At 46.7% G+C, this 22,887-nt stretch overlaps 1 protein-coding gene across 7 annotated transcripts in view; it reads right to left on the bottom strand.

Annotated features, from left to right (window-relative positions):
• The window catches only part of PTPN3 (protein tyrosine phosphatase non-receptor type 3), a 105,548-nt gene that overhangs the window by 16,509 nt on the left and 66,152 nt on the right, over positions 1–22,887 (bottom strand). For all 7 annotated transcript variants that reach the window (XM_027616454.2, XM_027616455.2, XM_027616457.2 and 4 more), the window contains 5 exons: positions 15,334–15,520; positions 15,089–15,166; positions 13,968–14,024; positions 12,794–12,950; positions 10,184–10,344 (listed from right to left, as the gene is read on the bottom strand). In XM_027616454.2, the coding sequence (XP_027472255.2) occupies positions 10,184–10,344; positions 12,794–12,950; positions 13,968–14,024; positions 15,089–15,166; positions 15,334–15,520 (640 nt within the window). The remainder of the gene's footprint in view (positions 1–10,183; positions 10,345–12,793; positions 12,951–13,967; positions 14,025–15,088; positions 15,167–15,333; positions 15,521–22,887) is intronic.

The raw sequence follows: 22,887 nt of genomic DNA, 5'->3' as shown, positions 1-22,887 counted from the left end.
GTGCTCGACCAACTGACCACCCAGACACCCCTCACCAGTGTTTCTTTTTTTTAATTAACTTTATGAAAGTTTAAAAACAACACAACTTTTCTTCAATATTGAAAGTGTTCTTTTCTTCCCCCAGAAAATCTGGGCAATTCAGACTGGTATAAAGAAAAAAATTACCAGTAATTTCACAACCCCCAAGATGACCCTTTTCATAGGTTTTCTCTAGTTTTCTATGCATACATGTATACAAATAAACATAAGTACACATGTATACACATCAGAGACACACATTTATATTTTTTATTTATTTATTTAACTTATTTTTTAAAGATTTATTTATTTGACAGAGAAAGACACAGCGAGAGAGGGAACACAAGCAGGGGGAGTGGGAGAGGGAGAAGCAGGCTTCCAGCGGAGCAGGGAGCCCGATGTGGGGCTCGACCCCAGGATCCTGGGATCGTGACCTGAGCCGAAGGCAGACGCTTAACGACTGAGCCACCCAGGCGCCCCAAGAGACACACATTTTTAAAAATAAAAAATGAGACTCAACTCCATATTAGCACTTCCTATACTATGTTCTGTGGAACACGAGTGTTTTGAAGGATGCTAATAGGTATTCCTTAGAAAGTTTCAAGGTCAAAGAAATTTGGAAAATACAAGTCATCTTATGTTCTATGAATCTCCAAGAAGCCCAGCCCTGCAGTACTTCAGCTTAATTTAATTCTGATTAGCTAAGCATTTCTCAAGCTCATTTGGAGGCCATGGAGGATCTCACATCTCATAAGGAGTATTCTGGGAAATACTACTGTAATTTTGAAGACTGTTTTTTCCTACTTATTACAGTGCCTAGTTTCCCGTGCCATTAAATATTCTAAATATTCTCTACATAAAATGATTTTTACTGGATTAATTTATAGTTTCACATAATTTAACTTTTACTCTACTTTTTGATTAGGCCGTTTTCAAAGTTTTTACTCTTATAAATTTCCAGGAGAATTACAGCATCAAAACATATTTTTAGGGACTCTGATATGTATAACTAAGTTGCCCTACCAGGGTGTATGAGAATGGTTAGTCCACCAAATTGTGGCCAACATCATCAGTGTGTTTGCAATTTGAATAAGAAGGCTAAATGGTATTTTCCACCAATATTTTTGCAAACTGTATTTCTTGTTTTGTAAACTGACCTCTGTGAGTCTGTTTCTCTTATTAGTTCTTTTCCGATTAAATAAACAAGCTGCACAGAAATCACCAGGAGAGAATTAGCATTGAGATTTCTGGCAACAATAATTGTGTCATATCTTATACATTTACCAGATGTTTAGAATTTGCAATCTCTCCCCCAAGCTCAGCTACTGAACTTCATAATTTCAGTTCATAACAATCAAGTAGCCACTGAACAACTTCTTAAATGTCTGCCAGCTTTAATGGACGGAGACCATTCTAGAAATAAATTCATGTTTTATTGGAAGGTTTGATTTGATACTGTACGGAGACTGTCTGAGTCAAATTTCCCCAAATGACCTTTTAGTTCTAACTGACTAACTGCATGGAGGTAAAACCCAATTACGTGAATATAATCAGTAAAGCTAAGCCGAAGGTTCAAAGAGTTTTTTTCCCAAATAAAATCGTAAATGTAATCAACTTGAGATGGTCTAGCAGGAAAGCACAGATCTAGCAAAGGGCTTTAATTATAAGAAGTATATAAATACATCTCAGCAGTAATGATCTATTGATAAGATTGTTAAAGGACTAAAATAAAAAATAAAATAGCAGTGTTTAAAGATTTTGAAATGTGCACACCCTGGGCTTTATCTGACAGGAATGCATAAAGATTCGTATCAAAGAAATTTCCCCATAGCAAAGTATTTTTTTATTAGAATACTGGAAACAGCCTGAAAATTTCCCAATAGGGAGAAGTGTTGCCTTAAATTATGGCACAGTGATACCACAAAATTATGTGCAATGAAGAGAATAAGATTAAAGTACAGATTTGGAAGGATATTCATTCATCTATTTTTTTTTTTTAAGATTTTATTTATTTATTTGACAGAGAGAGAGAGACAGCGAGAGCAGGAACACAAGCACGGGGAGTGGGAGAGGGAGAAGCAGGCTTCCCTCGGAGCAGGGAGCCAGATGAGGGGCTCAATCCCAGGACTCCAGGACCATGACCCAAGCCGAAGGCAGACGCCCAATGACTGAGCCACCCAGGCGCCCCAATCATTCATCTATTTTTAAGTGAAGAATGCAAGTTACAGAATAAAGTGGTGATCTCTTTTATATATAACAGCACATACACATAACATGTGTATAATGTATATGTGTGTGCACTTTTGTGTATAAAATATATTTGCATGAGCACCAAAACAGGTGTGGAAGGACAGGCGCCAAGTAGTTATTTGTAAATTGTAACAAAGAGCAAGAAGCTAAAGAAGATGGGAGTCAGGAGACAATTCTACTTTGGGCTATTTCTGAATTACCTGAATTATTACAATGCAAATTATTTCTTTTTTTTAAGCTTTTACTTAAATTCTAGTTAGTTAACATATAGTACAATATTGGTTTCAGGTGTAGAATTTAGTGATTCATCAATTACATATAATACCCAGTGCTCATCACAAGTCCCTTCTTCAATGCCCATCACCCATTTACCCCACCCCTTGCCCACCTCCCCTCCAGCCAAATTCTTTCTTTTTTTTTAAGATTTATTTATTTGAGAGAGAGAGAGAGAGAGCATGTGAGCGTGAGCGATCAGGGAGAATCCCAAGCAGACTCCCTGCTGAGCATGGAGCTGGACACTGGCTCAATCCTATTACCCTGAGAGCATGACCTGAGCCGAAACCAAGAGTTGGATGCCTAACCGACTGAGCCACCCAGGAGCCTCAGCCAAATTATTTCTTAAATTCAAATGACTGAATGAGAGGGGCGCCTGCCTGGGTGGCTCAGTCGTTAAGCGTCTGCCTTCAGCTCAGGTCATGATCCCGGGGTCCTGGGATCGAGTCCCACATGGGGCTCCCTGCTCTGCGGGAAGCCTGCTTCTCCCTCTCCCACTCCCCCTGCTTGTGTTCCCTCTCTCGCTGTGTCTCTCTCTGTCAAATAAATAAAATCGTAAAAAAAAAAAAAATTGTAAAAAAAAATTTGCAAATGACTGAATGAGAAAAAAAACTAGAATAGATCTATACATTCAAAATTCAACAAAAAGCTGGGTGAATAGGAAGATGATTTTGGGGGCCTTCAGAAAGTAGGACAAGCTCATATCATGTCTGCCTTGCCAAGGTGAACACTGAGCCCTATTTCTGCTGAACTGCTTCAAGTCCTAGTCATCCACTTAGCTTGTGAAGGTGTTAAGAGTTGGTTTTCAACTTCCTTTAATTTATTGACTTTTTCTCCAGACCCTGTGAGCTGCTCAGCAGGCTATGAAAACACTACTCTGAGAAGGGGGGGCTCCAGGGTGGAGAGTGAGGTGTTGGAAACCCAGGTATATCTTTCCAGAAGGGTCAGGGATGGAGGGAAAGGAATTAAAGACCATCAGCCAGAATTCAGACAAGCCTCTTTCAAGAACTACTCATTGTAAAAGAACACTTGGCTTGGGTTAATCCCAGGCTAAAGGTGTGCGAGGCGAGCAAGAGCTCCCAGTCACAATTCTGCCCTAAAACGAGAGCAACCAGGAGCCTGGCGAGGGAGTCCCAGGGGCAGTGGGTTAGAAGTTGTAACAGTTTTATTAAAAACTATTAATTTTGGGGGCGCCTGGGTGTCTCAGTCATTAAGCATCTGCTTTCGGCTCAGGTCATGATCCCAGGGTCCTGGGATCGAGCCCCGCATCGGGGTCCCTGCTCCGCGGGAAGCCTGCTTCGCTTCTCCCTCTCCCACTCTCCCTGCTTGTGCTCCCTCTCTCGCTGTGTCTCTCTGTTAAATAAATAAATAAAATCTTAAAAAAAAACCTATTAATTTTTAAATCCTAAAGTGCTTTGTTCTCATCTTATTAGACTGTAGTCCTAAGAAGCTGTGAAACTAAGGGTAAATTATAAAAAGATCAGCTGAGAATGGGTTGTTATGGAACAACCATATTTAAATTAGCGCCAATATCACTGGCTCTGGCTTCCAAAGACAGAAAGCTGAACAGTGGAAGCTAGACCTCTCCAACGCAGGACCGCTGGCATGGGTAACATGATGTGGTTTTCCAGTCTAAACATTTCTTCTTCGAAAAAGTCCTCTAATGTTAGAGAGAGGGCATCAGGAGAGGACTCTGATCTCCTCAGACTACTGGCCCAAGCCAAGGTGTGAAATCTGGTCACCATCCTCAGACGAAGGTTTCTGACACCCCCCAGGCTCGACCAGTAGAGGCGGGCAAGGCCTCGCACAGGGGAATCGAACATCCCATCAACTCTACGACCAGAGAAAGGGAGAATTCTCGAAGGCTGAGAACCCAAGGTGGGGGAAAGCGGTAGAGAGAAAAAGGGAAAAGACAGGGAGGAAAAAGAAAAAGGAGGAGGAGTTGAAGGGGCAATGGGCAAGGAGAGATCAAACAGTAGAAAGACTCCCTTTCACTCCCTCAGCAATGACTAAGATCTACTGCAGGCAATGATTTTTTTTTTTAAACAGCTGCTTACATCCTACTTCCTGTATCAAGCACCCAACGGTGATCTTCATGAAGGCAGGCATCTTGTTTGCTTTTGTTCATCACCATAAGCCCTAGGCCAGCACTGTACCTGGCCCACAGTATGCGTTTAATCAAAACATGTAGAGTGAAGGAATAGAGGGGTCTGTAGCTTTGAACAGAGGGTGCAGACCACTGAGTAAAGCATGACAAGTGGAGTCATGGAACCATACAATTAAGCTAAGGGTAACTCCTTTTTCATGAAGACCTTGAGAGGCTGTTTCCCTAGTAGTACTTTGTAGACATAATTCACTACTCAGGGGCAGTTTGTCTACACTGGGAACTCCCCCTTTCCCTTGTCTCTGTCCCAGCCAGAGGGCAAGGGACACTGCCTGGAGGCACCCTGGAGCCTCCCCCTACATTCCCATAAAGGTGTGCTGAAACAAACTAACACTATTGCTGGTAATTTGGGGACCTTCAAAAGTGCTACTTGAAGCAGATCCCACTGCTGGGATCAAGTATTCCTTCGAGTCCCTTTCACAGGTAAATACATGATAATGAGTTGGGGTGGCACCCTCTTTAAAATGGGCTTCTGGAATCTGAAATGTAAAGCCCTCACACTTGCTCCCAGTATTCTGCACATTACAGAACGTTTTCCTTAAAGGAAAAAAAAATCTGGAAAAATTCTTAAATGGGTTTTTTTTTTTTTAAGGTATGCACTCTCATCTCGAAGGTATAATTGCCTTCACTAATTTCTACGTGTGTCACTTCAAACCTCTCATTAAGCCTTCAGCTATCTTAGTCCTTCCAGATCAACTTTTATAGTCATCCCAGGAGCCAGTGAGTCACTTGTTTTGACACTAATGGATGTTTCCTATAAGGGTGATATAGGAGGGACTTCAGGGAAAATCGGTCAAAAGAGAGAAAAAGACGGGCTTCTGGTTTTGTAAAGGAGGAAGATGCTGAAGGGGGATGTGTGAGGGTTTCTGAGCTGGACGTGGTCTCTGGCGGAGCCCTGTAGCCCCGGCTCATATCCGTGCAGAGAGGGAGGAGGAGAGAGGTTCATTTCCTATCAACCTCACTCTAAAAGTCTCTGCAGAAGTCTTCACTGGACAAGGAGGCAGAGAAGTTGCAAGCCATCCAGTCACTGGATGGAGACAGGCACAAAGGTCCTTTGCCAGGAAAGCTGGTTCTCAAAGGACACACCTTCCCTTGCTTAAATAGAAAGGTCAACTCAGGGAAAGTATGAAATGAGCCACAGGTTTCCTTCAGGAAGGAATGAACCTGGGGCAGACTTAATGAGTTCCTTAACAAAAGAGCATCCTGGAGATGTTAAGACTTGGAGCCATGCAAACCCCAAATCTTCTCCTTGACGTGCGACAGAGTGACGCCCAACCTTGGCTGAACCAGGTAGAGTATTCAGGCAGTTTGATGCCAAACAGCTCACACTGGGTAGCTCATGCGGTATAGCTCCGGGAGGGAAGGGCTCAGATTGGAGGCTGGGTGAGGAGCTGGGGGGCACCCGGCAATGGTGAGTTCTGACACTGCCTAGACCTTCACACAGATTCTAATCCTACCTCTATCTGACCAGCTATTTAACATGAGGCAAGTTCCCAACCCCCAGCCTCGTTTTCTCCATCTAGAAAGGCACCATCCTAAAGTTGTGAGAATCAACAGAGACAACATATGGGAAACATACTTAGCAGATTCCAAAATGCTACAGAAATGCTAATAATTATTAAGCATGGTTTTATTACAGCTGGGACCAAATGCTTTCTGGAACACATTAGTAATTGTTTACCAAAAGCCACGGGAGGGACGGGGAATTCCCCTAATGCAAAAACGCTTTAAAACAAGCTTTGCTGAAAACCAGCTAGCCATCACAGGGGGGATTCTATCCATGGCCCTGCTACCCCAGGGCAGGCCCTTGGCATTGTGGAGTGGGTGGCATGGGCACCTGCTAGGGACCAGCCCCCTCTTTCTGCTCTTGTCCAGAGCACAGCCCCCATCAGATACACTGCCATCTGCTAATGCCACCAGGGGAGGCGGGGGGAGCAGGTGGAAAATCAGAACAGCCAAGATTCTGGAGTCAGACAGCCCAGGGTTCCAAACCCAGCAGACATGACCACTTCTTGTATGGAGATTGAGCCTTTTTTTTTTTTTTATAAATAATTATAGTTGTTACTCTTTATGGCATTCTTACCATGTGCTAAATAACACACTGAGTATCTCATCTAAGCCTTACAACCGACCCATGACATACCCAATTTATAGATGGGTAAGTAGAGGGTACAGAGAGGTGAAACGGACATGCTGCCTGAGGTCACATAAGAAGCAAGTGGCAGAGTCAGGATTTAAAGTCTGGCTCTGTGTGGTGAGACTGCTTCTCAGATTTTTTCTAGCTCTGATGCTGTACTATTCTAATAACAACTCCCCCACATAAACAGCACTTTGTTGTTTCCAAAAGAGAACAAGCTCCTGAGTTAGCCTGTCTGGTTCTAATCGGGCAGAACCATTTACTGTGCAACAAGCTCTCTGAGACTCTGCTCCTCCATCTATACAGTGGGGATAGCAGTTCTGTGAGGTTATGCCCATAAAACACTTGGCACATACTAAGTGCTCAATTCAGGGTTTCCCTTTGTCGTAGTTTCCAGTTTGATCTGGCTTCCTTGAGCATTGCTCCCCTCTAGCAGCTGGGGAAGGCGTCTTCCCGCTTCTGTAAGAGGGGTCGTTACATTACGTTCCACGCTCTAGGGCTCCTTGGGGGGCCGTGTGGGGAGACTGAGGCAGCAGGGCTCCATGTACCCCACCAGCTCCAGCACAGAGCGGCTCTGGTGTTAACTCTGCTGCAAGCGATAGTAGGCAAAAAGAGAGTTTTCCTACTCGATCCCTAGGAAACATATAGACTAAATGAAATGTGCACATACTAAAATTTAACCCTAACCTAACATTTCTATGTTCTCCATTCCTTATGCTGCGGTCCGACTCTAAGCTCTAAAGATGAGACTTCGCACAGGCAGCGGTGGTACCATCCCCACTCTGCGGCCCCCTGGATCAGCCTGGGCATCAGAACCTCCTGCCCATCTTGTGAGGAGGACCAACAGCCAGGACCTATCCCAGCGTGGCTCATCCAGCAGCTGGGGGCTGGGCCCCGTTTCACAGGCTCCTCAGGTGATAGCCATACAGGTGGTCCGTGGGTCACCCTTTGAGAGATGCTACTCAAAACCACAGGGGATGGTGGGTACTCCTCTCTCAGGTATTTTTAAACTTCTCAATGAAGTTCAGTGAACAGTGTTCGAGGAAAATCTTATGTGGGATTCCCACATGTGAAACCAAAGTGGGGCCAGCTGAGTGGAGGGGGTTTTCTGGAGCACTGTGTAAGACCACAGTCAAGCTTTTTCCCTCTTTGAGAGCCCACAGTGCCTCCCTGTGGACAATCCAATCAAGGACGGTGTGCGATGGAAGGACTCCCAGCACCTGGAGCCTCTCCCAGGACTCCTGGCATTGCTCAACCCAGGTAGGCGTGCTTCCCTGCGCCACCTGACACCTGAGGAGCTTAGCCTGCATTCAGGCTGTGACCTTGCTGGAATGACCTTCCATCCACACTTAATCCCATCCATCTCCTTAATACATCTTACCTCAGACGACCTGGAACCCCCGCACCTCCATTTCCTATGGAACATACATCTACTACGTAAGGAAATCTTGCCCTACCTTGGTCTTTTTTTTTTTTTTTTTTTTAAAGATTTTATTTCTTTATTTGATAGAGAGAGAGAGTGAGCACAAGTAGGCAGAGCGGCAGGCAGAAGGAGAGGGAGAAGCAGACTCCTTGCTGAGCAGGGAGCCCGATGCGGGGCCCGATGTGGGGCTTGATCCCAGGACCCTGGGATCACGACCTGAGCCGAAGGCAGATGCTTAACTGACTGAGCCACCCAGGCGCCCCCCTACCTTGGTCTTTAGCTGTTTCTGGGACTTAGGATACATCCTCCAAATATACCAATATTAGACTGTTAGCTGCTTGGGGCCGGAAATCCTCTCTTTCCCTCATTATGTTCCTCACGCAGTGTTTGGCACATGGTAAATACCCAATACACACTCGCTGGACAGGCATCTCCATAGTGCCTCCCCACCTTTCCCATGCCCTCCAATGCCAAACATTTATTCATATTCTGTAACTGGCTTTTACCTTCTCCTTGTTTCAGTTACTTGGGAGAGTGTTTAAAAATGTTGAGCTTTACAGTGTTTAAAATGTATATTTCAATTTTGAACTTTTTTGCAATGCAAGGCCAGAGAACATAACCTCTACATTTTCTTCCTTCAAAATCTTGTCAACATAGCCTCCTGCAGGACACTGGGAAAAAAGGGCTATTTCTCTTTGTAGATACTCAGTATATGTCCATCAATTCTGCCAATTAATTAAATTATTCCTCCCCCCTTACCCTGATTTTATTTCCACAAGATATGAAGTTATTTTTCAGGATGGGGTTAGTTATCTTCACCTTTTACTTACGGGTTTTTATACTTTCTACTATTGTTCAGATACACATTGCTCTAATAACATATATTATTTACATTCCATTCCTTATGCCATTATAGACCTTTTTTTCACTTAAGATTCTTTGCTTTATAGTGTTTCCTGTTTGATATGCACATCACTCATGCTTTTCTGAATCAGTATGTGACCACGTGCATTTGACCAACTTCTTAGTTTTGTTTCTGTGACTTTTCCCTTTCTATAGCTTTCCAATAAAAAACGGCACTGCTGACTTATGCTTTTGATTCAGATCTGGACTCTTTCCTAATTTATGAATCCAGACTGTGTATGCTGTCATTAATCATGATCTATTTTAACTGTCTATGTTAGGCTTCTTTGTGCTCTTCTGTTATCTTTTATTGTATGAACTACACTTCTACCTTTAAAAAATTTGGAAGATAAACACACTGTGTTTATCTGTTCACTCTGTTCACTCTGTTAGTGATCAATACAGTGGACTTAAAGACCAAATCTCCTTTGTTCCCGCTTTGTTCTGCGAGGGCCCTGTGTGTGCCTCTGTCACAGTCTCAGTTCTGTGATTAGAGGCCCCTCCTGGGGAAGGAAGACAAGGTCTGACTCTGGATTCTACTCCTAGTCACACGGCTCTGGGGGACCTGGGCAGGCCAGCCGCTCTGCCCTCATGGGATGACGCAACCTGCTCTAAACTACAGAGCATGTCTGGTGGGGTCAGGGACAGGCTCCTCCACCATCCTCTGGGGCTCACCCACACTGTTTCTCCAGCACCTTCTACTGCTGAGCGTTTTGAGCTTTTGTGTTGGCAGCTAAATATGCTCAGAGTCCCTCCTCCTCGATTTCTGACATGTTTCTCCATGACTACCGAGCATTACTAGATAAGAGGGTGAGGCAGAGTTCAGCACCAGGCTGTGGCCCCATCCCCAGCCTTCCAGGCCTGCTCTGCTGCCCTAGGCTCTGAGCCCCCACTGTGTTCCCACGATGAGCACGGGCTGCCTGGTGACTTGGGTCATGCAGCAGCAACTGAGCAGCCCACTGAGGCTGCTGTGGCCTCCCCATGGGCGCAGGACTTGGCCCTCGAGGTCTCTTACCTCGAACTGGATCAGTACTGTCCCGCTTTCAAGGCCCTTCTTTAGCTGTTCCATGGATCCCTCCAAGGTGTCCCCACCCTCCGGACAAATGGGGAAAATGGCCTCTGGGAAAAGCTGGTTCAGTTCATCTTCAGATTTGATGTCAGCAAATGAGTGCACAGCTGTAGTGAACAAGAAAGAGTGTGTCTGGCAGGGGTAGGAACATTCTGGTAGATCTGTTTCCTCAAAAAAAAAAAATGTATATATATACACACACACTTATGGCACCTGAATGCAGATGGTATAAAACAGCTTATTAAACGATTAAGCTTATGGTAATCACTTTCACCAAAGACACTACTTCTTGAATGATTCAGTAAGTGCTAATTATACAAAATGACATACTAATCTTTCTGGTTAGTTTTAAATGATGGTGTTTTGTACTCAGAGCCTTTTGACAAAGGTGGGAGAAAGGGAAAGAATGTTTTTAAAGAAACCTTACTTCCTCCACCTTTGTTCTCTCTGACCTGGTTATTCTTCCACCCAACTGTCTCCCCTCCTCTATTTCTTTCTCAGGTCCCTTTCATTTGCTTCCTTAAAACAAGTATTTTTCATGGGCACTTTATGACCGCTTTATCCCACAGAGCCCAGTCAGCCTCTCCCTCAAGGCCATCTTTAGGTGGGAGGTTCCCAAGTAAATGTATCAAGTCCTAACACCTCCTCTGGGTTCAGTCCTACCTCGTCAGTACAGATTCTCCCTTCCCATCAGACTCCTCTGGGTAAAGGCAAACCTGGGATCTCCCCCATCCCTGCCCTATACTAACTTCCTCCCCAGTCTCATGTGCCTCTTTCTGTCCACTGCCACTTTCTTCTCCGATCTCCCAAACTGGAAACTTTGGCATCATCTCTCAATTTTCCCTTTTCACCTAGGAAGGGAAGTCACTCTTACTCAAAAGCCTTCAATGGCTCCCTACTGCCTTCAAGACGACAAGAAAGAAGAAGGAAAATAACCACGGCATTTTCCCACATAGCTGAACTGAATGTTGAAGTAGCTGCCATTGTCCCCATTTTACAGTTGAGGAAATGGACTATCAGGGTGAAGAAGTTGTCTAAAGTGTCCAAAGTGACCCAGACTATCAGGGGGTGGGGGGGGGCACAGACAGGAGTCCAGTCTACATATCTCTGATCCAAAAGACCACATTCTTTCCACAGACCCTGGAAGCACACTGCTTCTGTTGTTTTGTAAGGATATGATTTCTGTTATGTCTGCTACTCCCTATGCTGTTTACTTATTTTTCATTCAGTCAATTCATTTTTACTTAAATGTTTATTTAAAAAACAAACTCCTTATCATTAGTTCTAGACAGCCTGTGGCCCTGCCCTTTTAGCTCTAATAGTTTACAAGCAACCATTTTCCCCTCTCAGACCAGCGCCAGCCCCTGCCACGGGCTGGTGGAGGACTCCCCTCCCCCCGCCTGGCCTGAGGACTCTAGTCCGCACCGCCCCCCCCACCAGGATGGTCCGCATGCCCCGGGGTGCATCCTGTGAGGAGGCCTACTCCCCATCACTGGATTCGTTTCCCATCATTAGCCAGTCTGTGACTTGGTTTCCTCATCCCTTCCCTCGTACTGACCTAAGTACTGATCTAAGAGGGTTACGTAAAGCCATAGGCACAGCACAGGACCCTTTGCCTGGTGCTGCTTGACATCAGCAACTATGGCCCCTAAACACTGAACACCGGCCTGGCTGGGCGTGGCGTCGGTGGTTGGCGGGGCGGGGGCGGGGGTGTCGGTAGGGATCTGGAGAGATGGGGCAAGGCCTCACACTCGCAGCCAGCTCTGGGCTCAGAGATGTACGGGTACAGAGGGAAAGCAGGCACGGGGGTCTGGGGACTGGGCATACAGACACCTGTGCAGCCAGAACACAGGTTGCGCAGCCGGGCCTCAAATCACACACTTCATCTCCCTTCAGTATTTTAAACCTGGGCAGAAGGATTCAAGGACTTGGCTTGTTTTACAACCACCACCACAACAACACAAGTCATGGTATTTAAAAGAAGCCATCCTTCAAACGCCTGCCTGGTATCAGGAAGCATTCTAGGTGCCTTCCAAGTCTAAGCATCAGTCCGTCTTCACAAGAACCCCGTGACGGAGTGGTTACTGTACCCTTACCCTACATCAGAGGGAACTGAAGCACGAACTGGGCAAGAAACTTGCTCGAGGTCCCTCAACCCAGTAGTGGTGGAGGTAGGATCACCCCGGATGCTCTGCTCTACTGACTTCAACAGAACCCGATCCTTCGTGAAGGGGCTGAAAACACAAACGTCTGCAGGGCCAGGCAGCTGAGAGAGGGGCATGATGCAGGGGGAGCCAGCCTGGGAGGGATCAGGGCTCATGTCCCGTGTAAAGGGGGTGGGTGAGTGCTGCCTACCTCCAGAGGGCTGGCCACCAGGGGCTGGGCCCTGCGTGGGCAGATCTTCACATTTTGCAAGTGAGAAGTTCCACATCTTGGTTGTGAAGCGCAAGTTCTTGATTGTCCAATGTTGGCTACAGGCTCAACATTTTCAAAACCATGGAACGGGCGAGATAGGGCCCCACCTCGCTAAGGCTCCTCCCCTGCGGTGGCTGTTACCTTTTCTCCTGATCACCAGGGCCAGCTCCCGCGTGTGGGACTCCCGGCTGGCTTTGATGAACATCACCACTTGGTCATGAGTGTGTTCTGAGATATCCCGGCCATTGATTAACACAATTTGATCCCCTTCATTCAGCTTAGGAATGCAGGTGTCTGCCTGGGTAGAGAGGAAAAGCGAGTTTCTTCGGTTACCATAACACAATCCTCAAGGGCAGGACATGGATGCTCTTGGAGTCCAGACACTTGAGACCATGTTTGAGTTCTCTTCTCCCTCGGGTGTGACCGTGCCATTATTTTTCTATCCGCTGCTATGCTGACATGGTTGTGGGTTGTGGGATTGTAAATGGTCATGATGTGAGTCATGCAGCATTTCAGAATAAAGCTACGAAACTTACTGAAGCCATTCCTCTATGATAGCCAATCTTCACTTATGACTGTAATGTAGTAACTGTGAGGCTTCTGAGCTTTTGTTTTCTCGATGTGCTGTTAGAAAATGATTTGTCAGCCAAACGTGTTTGTCTATCTTGCAACAGAGAAAGCCTCTGTCAGCATAAGACCAACGGCAGAAACCAGCATGGAGGGAAGCAATGCACTGAACAGTGCAGGAACAGAAGCCTCTTAATTTGAAGAGGCCATAAGCAGTAAGAAAAAGTAAACTACATGCTTGAGGACCACTTACAAGTAAAACTCCCAACCTGGTTCCTTCTTAGGAGACATAGTGACTCTTTGCTGCTTACTGCTCTAGAAAAGCAAACCCTCTCCTGAGGAGGCTAGACAGAGGGCAGAGGGCAGGGTGCTGGTGGTGGGATGGTGGGTTTATGTGCACAGAGTGAGCAGAGAAACATACTCTGTGCCTCAGTTTCCTTTTCTTGAAAGTACTTCTAAATTTTAATGTGCACATGAATCACCCAGAAATCTTGTTAAAAGTGCAAATTCTGGTCTAGGAGGTCAGGTGGGGCTTGAGATTCCACATTTCTAATGAGTTCTCAGGTGATGCTGGTGCTACATGGACCAGCAAAATTCTGGAAAAAACATGGATTCCATTCTCTCTTTCCATTTATACGCATGCATTGACACATGCTCTTTGTTGCTGGTAAAGAAACAGCACACAGAAATAGAAATGTTAGATTTAACAGAAAACGAACGTAGGAGAGAACGAAATGTGTTCACTTACAGGTGACTCTGGGTTTATCCTTGATACCACAAGAGGCATCTTTTGATCCACTCCTCCCTATAAACATGTTAAATTGAAAAACAAAACACTTGAATAGCTCATAGCAACAAAGACACACAGATACCGCTGACACAGGGAGGGCTCCAACTTCACTTTAACCGATTCTAATCCCAAGGGTTGGCATCTTTTTGGGATTACAAGGTCCCTGGCTCGGTAGGGTCCAGTGGGATAACCAGATGACTGCTCAGAAGCCTCTCACTGCCATCCCCACATTCCACGAACTAAAGATGTGCTCGGAGGGTCAAGCTTTTTAAAAACGCAAACATCCCCAGAGGACTCCACAAGCACAGCCTAGAAGTGCTGCTGGAAAGGGAGTTTTCCGCATCAGAGGGAGAAGCTGTAGAAAAAGTCACAGGCTGTGAGGGCAGGTCCTCAGCGGGGTGCTGGGGTAGAGGAAGGGGGGTCTGAGGTGGCAGCTGGGGGAGTGGGCAGCGGAGACCACCTGCCCTCATTCTGCTCTAGAGCAGGGGTTAGGCAACTTTGTAAAGTGCCCGAGGGTAAATATTTTAGGTATCGGAGAGGGGGCTCTGTTCCAATTGCTCAACTCTGCCACCACAGTGTGAAGGTAGCCGATAACTACTTGTAAAATGAATGGGTGTGGCCACGTTCCAATAAAACTTTATTTGCAGAAACAGATGGGATGTGACTTGTGGGCCAAAGCCGGCAGAGGTGGGTGACGACCCTGGAACTTGCGCTGCTATTCTCTCTCATCGGCTTTAGTGATGCTGATGGGTTCCCTCAAAAACCCTTCTTCTGGAGGTAGAGCTACTTGGCCAACTGTGTGTCACCTCTCTGAGCCTTAGTACACATTTATGAAACGGGTTTAAAAATACCAAATTCACCGATTATAAGCACTCAATGAGGTGACATAAAGAAGTGCACAGTGAGCACCAAGCACAGAGTAGGCCCTTGGCGTGAGGCAGCTCTATGGCCACATTAAAAACTCCCCAATTCTGAGGGCTGAGTCAGTTTCCTCATGTAGACTTAGGCATGCAGCACACTCCTAACGGAAATTTAAAAGCCATCTAAAGATGGCTTCCTTATAAAGACACACAACATACCTTCAGATTAAATCCAAATTTTCCATCTTCATCTGGCGTGATGCGGATCAAAACTAAATAGCCATCACCATTATCATTCTGGAAAATGTTGCAAAAATGATTATGTTACTTCTCTCTCCTGTGGGTGGTGAGGAGATATTTTCTCTTGGTCCTAATTACTTAAATTGCCCATGAGGTGCCTGGGCACAGGGAAGCCTGGGTGGTCGCCTGCCCCCTCCACTGCCACAGGACCCAAGTCCACCCACCTTGTCACAGTAGTACTGGCTGGAGTCCTCGGTGGAGCCCCCTTTGGTCACCCTGTGGAAATCCTCTAAGAACTGCTGATCGACGCCATCTGGTGAGCAGGAGCCTGGAGCATTTGAAGATGGAGACACAGAACTGGATGACTTCTGGGTCAGGCAGCTTTGTGCTGGATTGTTCTCGGATATACTCCTTCATTATGGGGAAGGAGGAGATATCTTAATAACTGGATCAACATTTTAGCAGAGCAAGCATTACTGACTGTCAGGGCCTGGCATCCCAGGGCTGTCATGAATCCCTGCAACCTTAGGAGAGCTCTACAGGTCAATCCCAGGGCTCTGGTACACCCGGCGTCCACGGGCCGCCCTTGCCCTTGTCTGGCCTGAATATCATCAGCTTTAGTTTTGGGGAAAAAGGCAGGAGGGCAGGGAGGATCCAGGAGCTGCTGAAAACTCAGCTCCCTTCCCAGCTGCTCTGAAGGTGACAGGGAAATGTGCCCAGCTACTCTGGTGGCTTAATTACTGAAGCTCACGCAGATGCATGCCTCCATCCCTTCTAAAAGCTTTTCCCTCCCATCTCATTCCTGCTCTTAGCTCTGTGTCAGTAGGACTCTTGGCTACCGACCCCCCCCAAATGGGACTAATGTTCCACATCCAAGACAATTTATATTAATCCTAGTTTGCATTATTTCCCTGTGATCTCCATTAATTGCCTAAAATGAGATTATACTTTTTTCACCTCTAATATATACCCTCCCGTGGCCATTCACATTTAAATGAAGATCAGGAAGTTCCTTGGTTATATCAGTCACATCTCAAAAATGCTCAGGAGCCACACAAGGCTTATGGCTCCTGTTTTGGATGGCATGGTTACAGAACATTTTTTTTTTCAGATTTTATTTATTTATTATTATTAAAGATTTTATTTATTTATTTGAGAGAGAGAGAGAGAGAGAGAGAGAGAGCACAGAGGGAGAAGCAGATTCCCTGCTGGGCAGAGAGCTGATGTGGGGCTTGATCCCAGGACCCTGAGATCATTACCTGAACTGAAGGCAGATGCTTAACTGACTGAGCCACCTGGGTGCCCTAAGATTGACTAATTGATGAGAGAGAGAGAGAGAGAATGAATGAGCAGGGGGGAGGGCAGAGGGAGAAGCATACTACCCGCTGAGCAGGGAGCCCAATGTGGGGCTTGATCCCAGGACCCTAAGATCATGACCTGAGCAGAAGGCAGACGCTTAACCAACTGAGCCACCCAGGTGCCCCCAGAACATTTCCATCAGCACAGGAAGTTCTACTAGACAGTGCTGTCTTAGAGAATTACAGACGATGAGAACTGAACAGACCTCTGAAGTCCTCTGGTCCAACTCCCATTTCACAGGTGAAGAAACTATGGTCCAGAGAGGCTGAGTGACTTGCCCAAGGGCGATCAGCTTTCCCCTCACTTAACATACAGAATCTGATGGACCTGGGTCCTGGAGCATCTCTTTCTTCTCTGGGCCACACCAAGTCTGTTCCTAAGACCCCCTCCGCCCCACCACAGAGGGCCACAGGGATTAACCATCTCAGCTGTCACACTCGACTTCTCTGCATCACACACACCCACATTATCTCCCCTCCAGAGTCACAGGCCTAGCAAAAGATGCCTTAAAATGCCTACAGAATATAGGGTTTTCCTTACCTTCTACAGACTCTGCCACATTCTAACCTCAAACGGACTTAAGAGATGACAGAGAAGAGTAGACAAGGCATTCAGTGACACATAACAGACAAAAGACAGGTGCCGCTGCCTCATTAAATTTTTATCTCAAACCCTTCTCTGCGGATTTTTCATTAAATTGGGGCTTCTCTGTTTCTTAGCAAGTTCAAATGATCTTACTCTAAATATAAAATCTGTATCATAGTCACACAATAATTCACAATCTCAATTTATGTGAATATAAAAATTCAGTGACAGACCAGTGTAGAAATAACAGCGATATGCAAGACTAGAGTTTGGCACTATGGCTTTCGAGCTGCTGGGTTAGGGAAGGGTGCTATGGATGGGAAGGCATTTCAGAGACAGGGTATTTTGGAAGTGAAGCTGTATGCCAGTGGTAAGTTTTCAGAGTGAAGATGAACAAATCTTTAATTTACTTAAAGCTTTAAAAAAATTACCCCCAAAAAGGGTAACTTGGCCAGTTTCATGTTTATATGAGCACCCCCTAGTGGCAGGAGGGGCAACTTGCTTGGCAGTTGCCAGACAAAAATCAAGCCAAACCCGGTTTAGGAAACACTATTTCCAGTTCTAGGGGTGGAAATGAACCTTTAATATGAAGTTGCAAATAGCAAACACACTTCAACCATTTGGGAGACTCTGGAGGGTGATAGTGACAGAAAGGGTGAAGGGCATATAAACAAAAAAAATCCAGAAAAGCAAAGTGACAGAGCAGAAGAGAACAGACTAATTTCAGTAAAAGTCTAATTTTATATTCATTATATTTAATTTCTACATTTTGAATGTGTGGCTTACATCATATAAAGTTTTGAAGTATTTTTCTTTTTCAGTATAAAATGTAACGGTCTAACACAGCCCACAGTGCTAAAAATAATATATTCCAAGTCATTGTGTGCCCAATCCTATTTTCTAAGTAGGGATAGAGAGGTTACTTTTAGAGAGCAATTTATTAAACATATGACGATTTTTTTTTTTTTTTGGCTGATCAACTATGTACAGACGTTCCCTGTAGGCTGCAGTAACGTTCTGCTCAGCGTGGAGGATGGACAGACAGATGGTGAGGAGGACATCAAATGAGAAGCAACAAGAACATGGCAGCTGGATGCAGCACACGAGTGCCAGGAGCCAAAATGCCAAACCAAGTGGGCTTCCTCCCTCCTTGGGGCAGGAGATGAGGTGCTACTGAGGGAGAGCCTGGTGGGTGAGGAGGGACGAGGGGAGCTGCCAGGGGTACCTGGGTTCTAGGGAAAGGAGTGAAGAAAGGGGTAGGACGAGCCAAAGCAAGAAGCCAGTGTGGGCTGACAAAGCCAGTAACTGGGAAGAAGGTCTCTCCCCAGGGCAGGGAGGGGGCACTTGTCAGAGGAGGGGAGACACGGTGGGGGGGGGACTGTCACTGCTGTCTGGGATCCAGAGCAGCCAGGGAGGGCCTGTCCACCTCCAGCTCCCTGGGGAGACAGGGGCAAGGACAGACTGACAGGCAGACCAAAGGGTATTCACCTTCAGGAAACAGATGCTTCAGAACTCTAAGTGCCCCTGACTACAGGTATGAAAAACAAAAGCCATTAGAATTCATTCCTCAGCCAAAGAAATTATAAATGGTAGGACTGCCCATGAAAGAAAGACTTCTACATCGTGATGCTTTTATACCACGCTTCCGTAAGCCCTACGAAAGGACAATGACCTGCACCCTCAAGCCTGTTAGAGGGAGCAATGTTGTGCTCCACAAAGGGCGTCCCGGCTCTAACCGGGCGCCCGGTGAGGAGGTGTGTGCTGTATGGGTGTCACAGAACAGGGGCCATTTGCTGTGACATTTCTCTCTTGAGTCTATGAGCTTCTTCAGATTGGGAGAGACCTTCGTCCACTTCTTCTTTCTCTCCTATCCTAGGGCACATAACACCCGGCCAGGCACGCAGTGAGAGCTCAAGCAATGTGCTCAGTGAATGAAGAAGAAAACCACCTTACTCAAGTACCTGGGCTTGGCTGAATTACTCTAGAAGAGCACAGAATTCACTCGATCACCTGGAAGCTGGCGGGGGAGGGGTGGTAAAAGGTTAGCTACATAGTTCTTAGCTTCGGTGAGCTCAGAGCTTCTGAGAACGTCACGTTCATCTAGGTCCCCTGAGGATCCTGTTAAAACGCAGACTCTGAGATTCAGCAGGCCTGGGGTGGGCCTGAGGTTCACAATTCCATCAAGCTCTCAGGAGATGCTGATGTTCCTGAGCTATGGCCAAAACGGGAGTGTGAGGGGCTAGAGAGAGCTCAGGGTCTAGTTTGAGAGAAGACATAAAAGTATAAAAATAAAGAATATCATCATGTTGCACTGGAGATGCTCAGATGTCTGGGGTACAGTGGGAGGCCAGGAGAGCCTTCACTGAGGCACTGGGTCTGGAGTTTGAGAGACGACTTAGCAGGAGTCTGAACAGGTAGCTGAGAGGGAAGGAGAAGGTGGTCTAGGAAAAATACTAATAACAAAAAAGACAAAACAGCAGCATATGCAGAGGCATAAAACTCTGAAAAAGCACAGGGGCGTGACTTGCTGGGGCACAAATTTCCCAAAGAGAAGCCTGTTGGCTTGTGAGGAGGAGACCCAAGGCTACGGGCATGATCGCGATGGTCCCCATGACTGAGGATGGTGGCCGGCCGCGGGCCGCACAGTGGCATGGTGCAGGGGTGCAGTCTGAGAGCGGTCTGGGAGGAGGATTCCTGAGGTGAGGACCTCGCAGAGGAAGGTGGAAGAGAAGGAGGCTAGGATGGCTCCAGTTTCCAATGGGTGCAAACAGGTGGTAGCGAAATGCAGTCCCCACTCGCCAAGACCGAGGGGGAGCCACCGGTGGGACAGGAAGACAGTGAGTGGGGACCGGGGTCCCTGGGGTTTAAAGTGTCGGTCACACATCCACATGTAAGCGGATGGATGCCTGGTGGAGGACAGGCCAGGTGCAGGGAAGAAGAACACAGAACCGCTAATGCAGCCCCATGGTGGGCGGGCCTCCTCTGACAGAGACCCTTAGACGTACACAGAGTCATGCTCTAGTCCAGGACTGACGTGCAGAGAACGGTGACTAGCAGGCTGAAGGGTGGCCTGTGGCCGACGGGATGGGAAGTAACTTAAAGGAGAGTCAACAGGGGGTGTCAGGGAGAATGAGAAACGGACGCTACCTGCGTTGCCCAGGAGCTCCAGGCAGGGATCTGTGGACGGCAGGGCTCGTGCTGGGCCAGCGTCCAGGACAAGGCTTCCTGCACAGGCCGGACAACGGGGATGCCCAGCACCAGGTCAGGCTGCCACACTGCAGGACAGCTCCCGGCCGCCGGCGGGGTGACTGGGTGGCAGGGCTGGGGGCATTCCTGCACGGCCGGTGTGGCTCCACAGGGCATTCCCAGAGTCCCTCTCAATGCGCAGAAGTTCTTAAAAGCATTCAGTAGTGGTGGGTAAACAGACACTATAAAATGTACCATTCCACCCTTTTCTGAAGTGTATAGTTCCGTAGCATTAAGTGCATTCACATCGTCGCCTGCACAGAGTTTTGAGATAAAAAATGACAGCCGCCCGTGTCCCCTGGAACAAGGCAGGCTCTAAAGAGAGAAGCAAGCAAATATCGAGGCATCACAACACAGAGCCCCATGCCCTTGGAGGACCCACCAGGACAACTGTGGAAAAGCAGCAACAAAGAAGTTCTTCAAATACAACCCTCCATTGCGCCGAAGTGGCTTTTCCACCAGCCTCTGTTCTGCAAAGTCACTTTTCCTTTAGGGAACCTCCCCTCCCATATTTTCTCGGTGGTAGGGAGTGGTGGTTTTTTTTTTTTTTTTAAAAAAAAAACAACCCTTTTTTTTTTTTGCCATTAAGAAAACTTCCTTTCCTGCAGAGTTCCACCTCTGCTCTGAAGCAAGCAAAGGAGCACGGAAGGGCTGAGAGAACCCTGGGAGTAACGAAAGAGTACAGCGGACTCGGGCACAAAGCAAACTGCCAAGGATTCATAACTATAATCATAAACTTGGCTGTGCTGCTATAAATACGGAACAACCCGGACGGTGACTCATCCGCTAAGAGAATGTTCAGAGAGCCTGAGCCGCACCACTCTGGGTTGAGAGCCAAAGTCTATCTGCTCTTTTTCTTCCTTTCTCTTTCTTCTTCTTGTTTACATGGGTACGAACGTTACACTGAATTCTCCTTTCTACAAGGAACCCTCCAGACTGTGATATTATTCTTCTGATTTCTGACAGAATACTTCTTTTTGCCTCTTAGCACAAATAGGCTGTATAAAATATGTCAGACATTTCTTGAACACCTTGCAAATAAATACGCACTCAAGTAACTACCCTGGGTTTTTTTCACCAAACACAGACCAACCTTGCCTGCTTGCCTTGGGCAGTGGAGGGCCCCTAGACTCTTGCGGGGAGCAGCTGCCTCTGAAGACCCAGCGGGAGGCAGTATCCTACCAGCAGGAAGGGGTCCCCCACCTGAGGAGGTAGGGCCTGTCATTTTTCACCTGCTCACCCCACTTGCTGCGCACGGCCGTTAACGTGACTCCGTAAGACACATCTATGGGCAGAGCCACGACAAGGAAGGCTGCCTCCGAATCACCATTATTTGCCACTTTGAACATTTAGGTGCAAAATAAAAAGTGCCCCAGGATGACACATCTTACAAGGTCTCATGGAGGAGTTTCAAAGAATTGATGTGCCATGCATAGGGGGTACATGGGGCCTGAAATTACTTGAATCAAACAGGACTTAAGGAAGTGAATTTTGAATCTAATTTTAATGAGTGTAAATTCTTTTTTTTTTTTAAGTAGATTCCCTGCATAGTGTGGAGCCCAATGCAGGACTTGAACTCATGACCCTGAGATCAAGACCTGAGCTGAGAGCACGAGTGAGCTGCTTAACCAACTGAGCCATCCAGGCGCCTCTGAATGTAAATTTAAATAGCCCTATGTGGCTAGTGGCTTCTGTGTTGGACAGTGAGGGTCTAGCTGCCGCACGATGCCATGATGTGGGTGGCAGGCCACAGCAGGAAAATCTGACATGGGACATGTAATTGTGCTTCTCAGGACCCTCAGACCGTTCCCCAAACTCTTTCCTTTTACCAAAGTGGTAGAAGATGCAGTGCTGAAAGCTGACAATGTGCTATTTGCCCGGCTGGCCTGGCGGCCCCTAAAAGCACACACTTGTCTAATTTGCCTTGATGTTCCCTCCGTGAGCAGCAAAGGGTGTATATGGTGTGCTACTGTGCTCAGCAACGCATGCAGCCTTGGAAAACATCCACACCCTACCGGACAGACTCCGTCTCTCTCTACCCGGCACCGATCAGTACTGCCAGTAGCACTTTCTGTGATGATGGAAAGGTATCTATCTGTTCTGTCCAGCGCGGTAGTTGCTACCTACATGTGGTTTTTGAGCACTTGAAATGAGGCTCAGATGACTGAGGAATGGGATTTAAATGTTAAGTAACCTAAATCTGAATAGCCACACATGCTTAATGGCTACGGCACTGGACCACGGGAGTCTGGATGGTCCACAATTCCATGATGGGACTGCAAACCACAAGAGGAAGGGCTGACATGGAGGGAGTGAGACTGAGCTCCCCAGAGCCCTCAGTTCGTTTCCCAAACCCTCTTTCTCCTTTCCCCAAAGCTACAGAACCCCACCCCATCGCCAACTCAAACTGGTTCAAGTCATGCATGCCTGCATTCCTGCCTTGTCTATCTAGATTTGCAAAACCATGGTGTCACACAAAGGAACTCACACCCTTCCACACTGTCACTTCAACAGGGCTGCAAGTTGGAGCAAGAGATAGTGATCATTTCAACAAAAGCATCATCTGAGCTCAAGTCACAAGGAAACAG

Source organism: Zalophus californianus, chromosome 13, assembly GCF_009762305.2.
Source record: "Zalophus californianus isolate mZalCal1 chromosome 13, mZalCal1.pri.v2, whole genome shotgun sequence".
In the NCBI taxonomy this organism is placed as follows: Eukaryota; Metazoa; Chordata; class Mammalia; order Carnivora; family Otariidae; genus Zalophus; species Zalophus californianus.
This window is presented reverse-complemented; position numbering and strand designations above follow the sequence as displayed.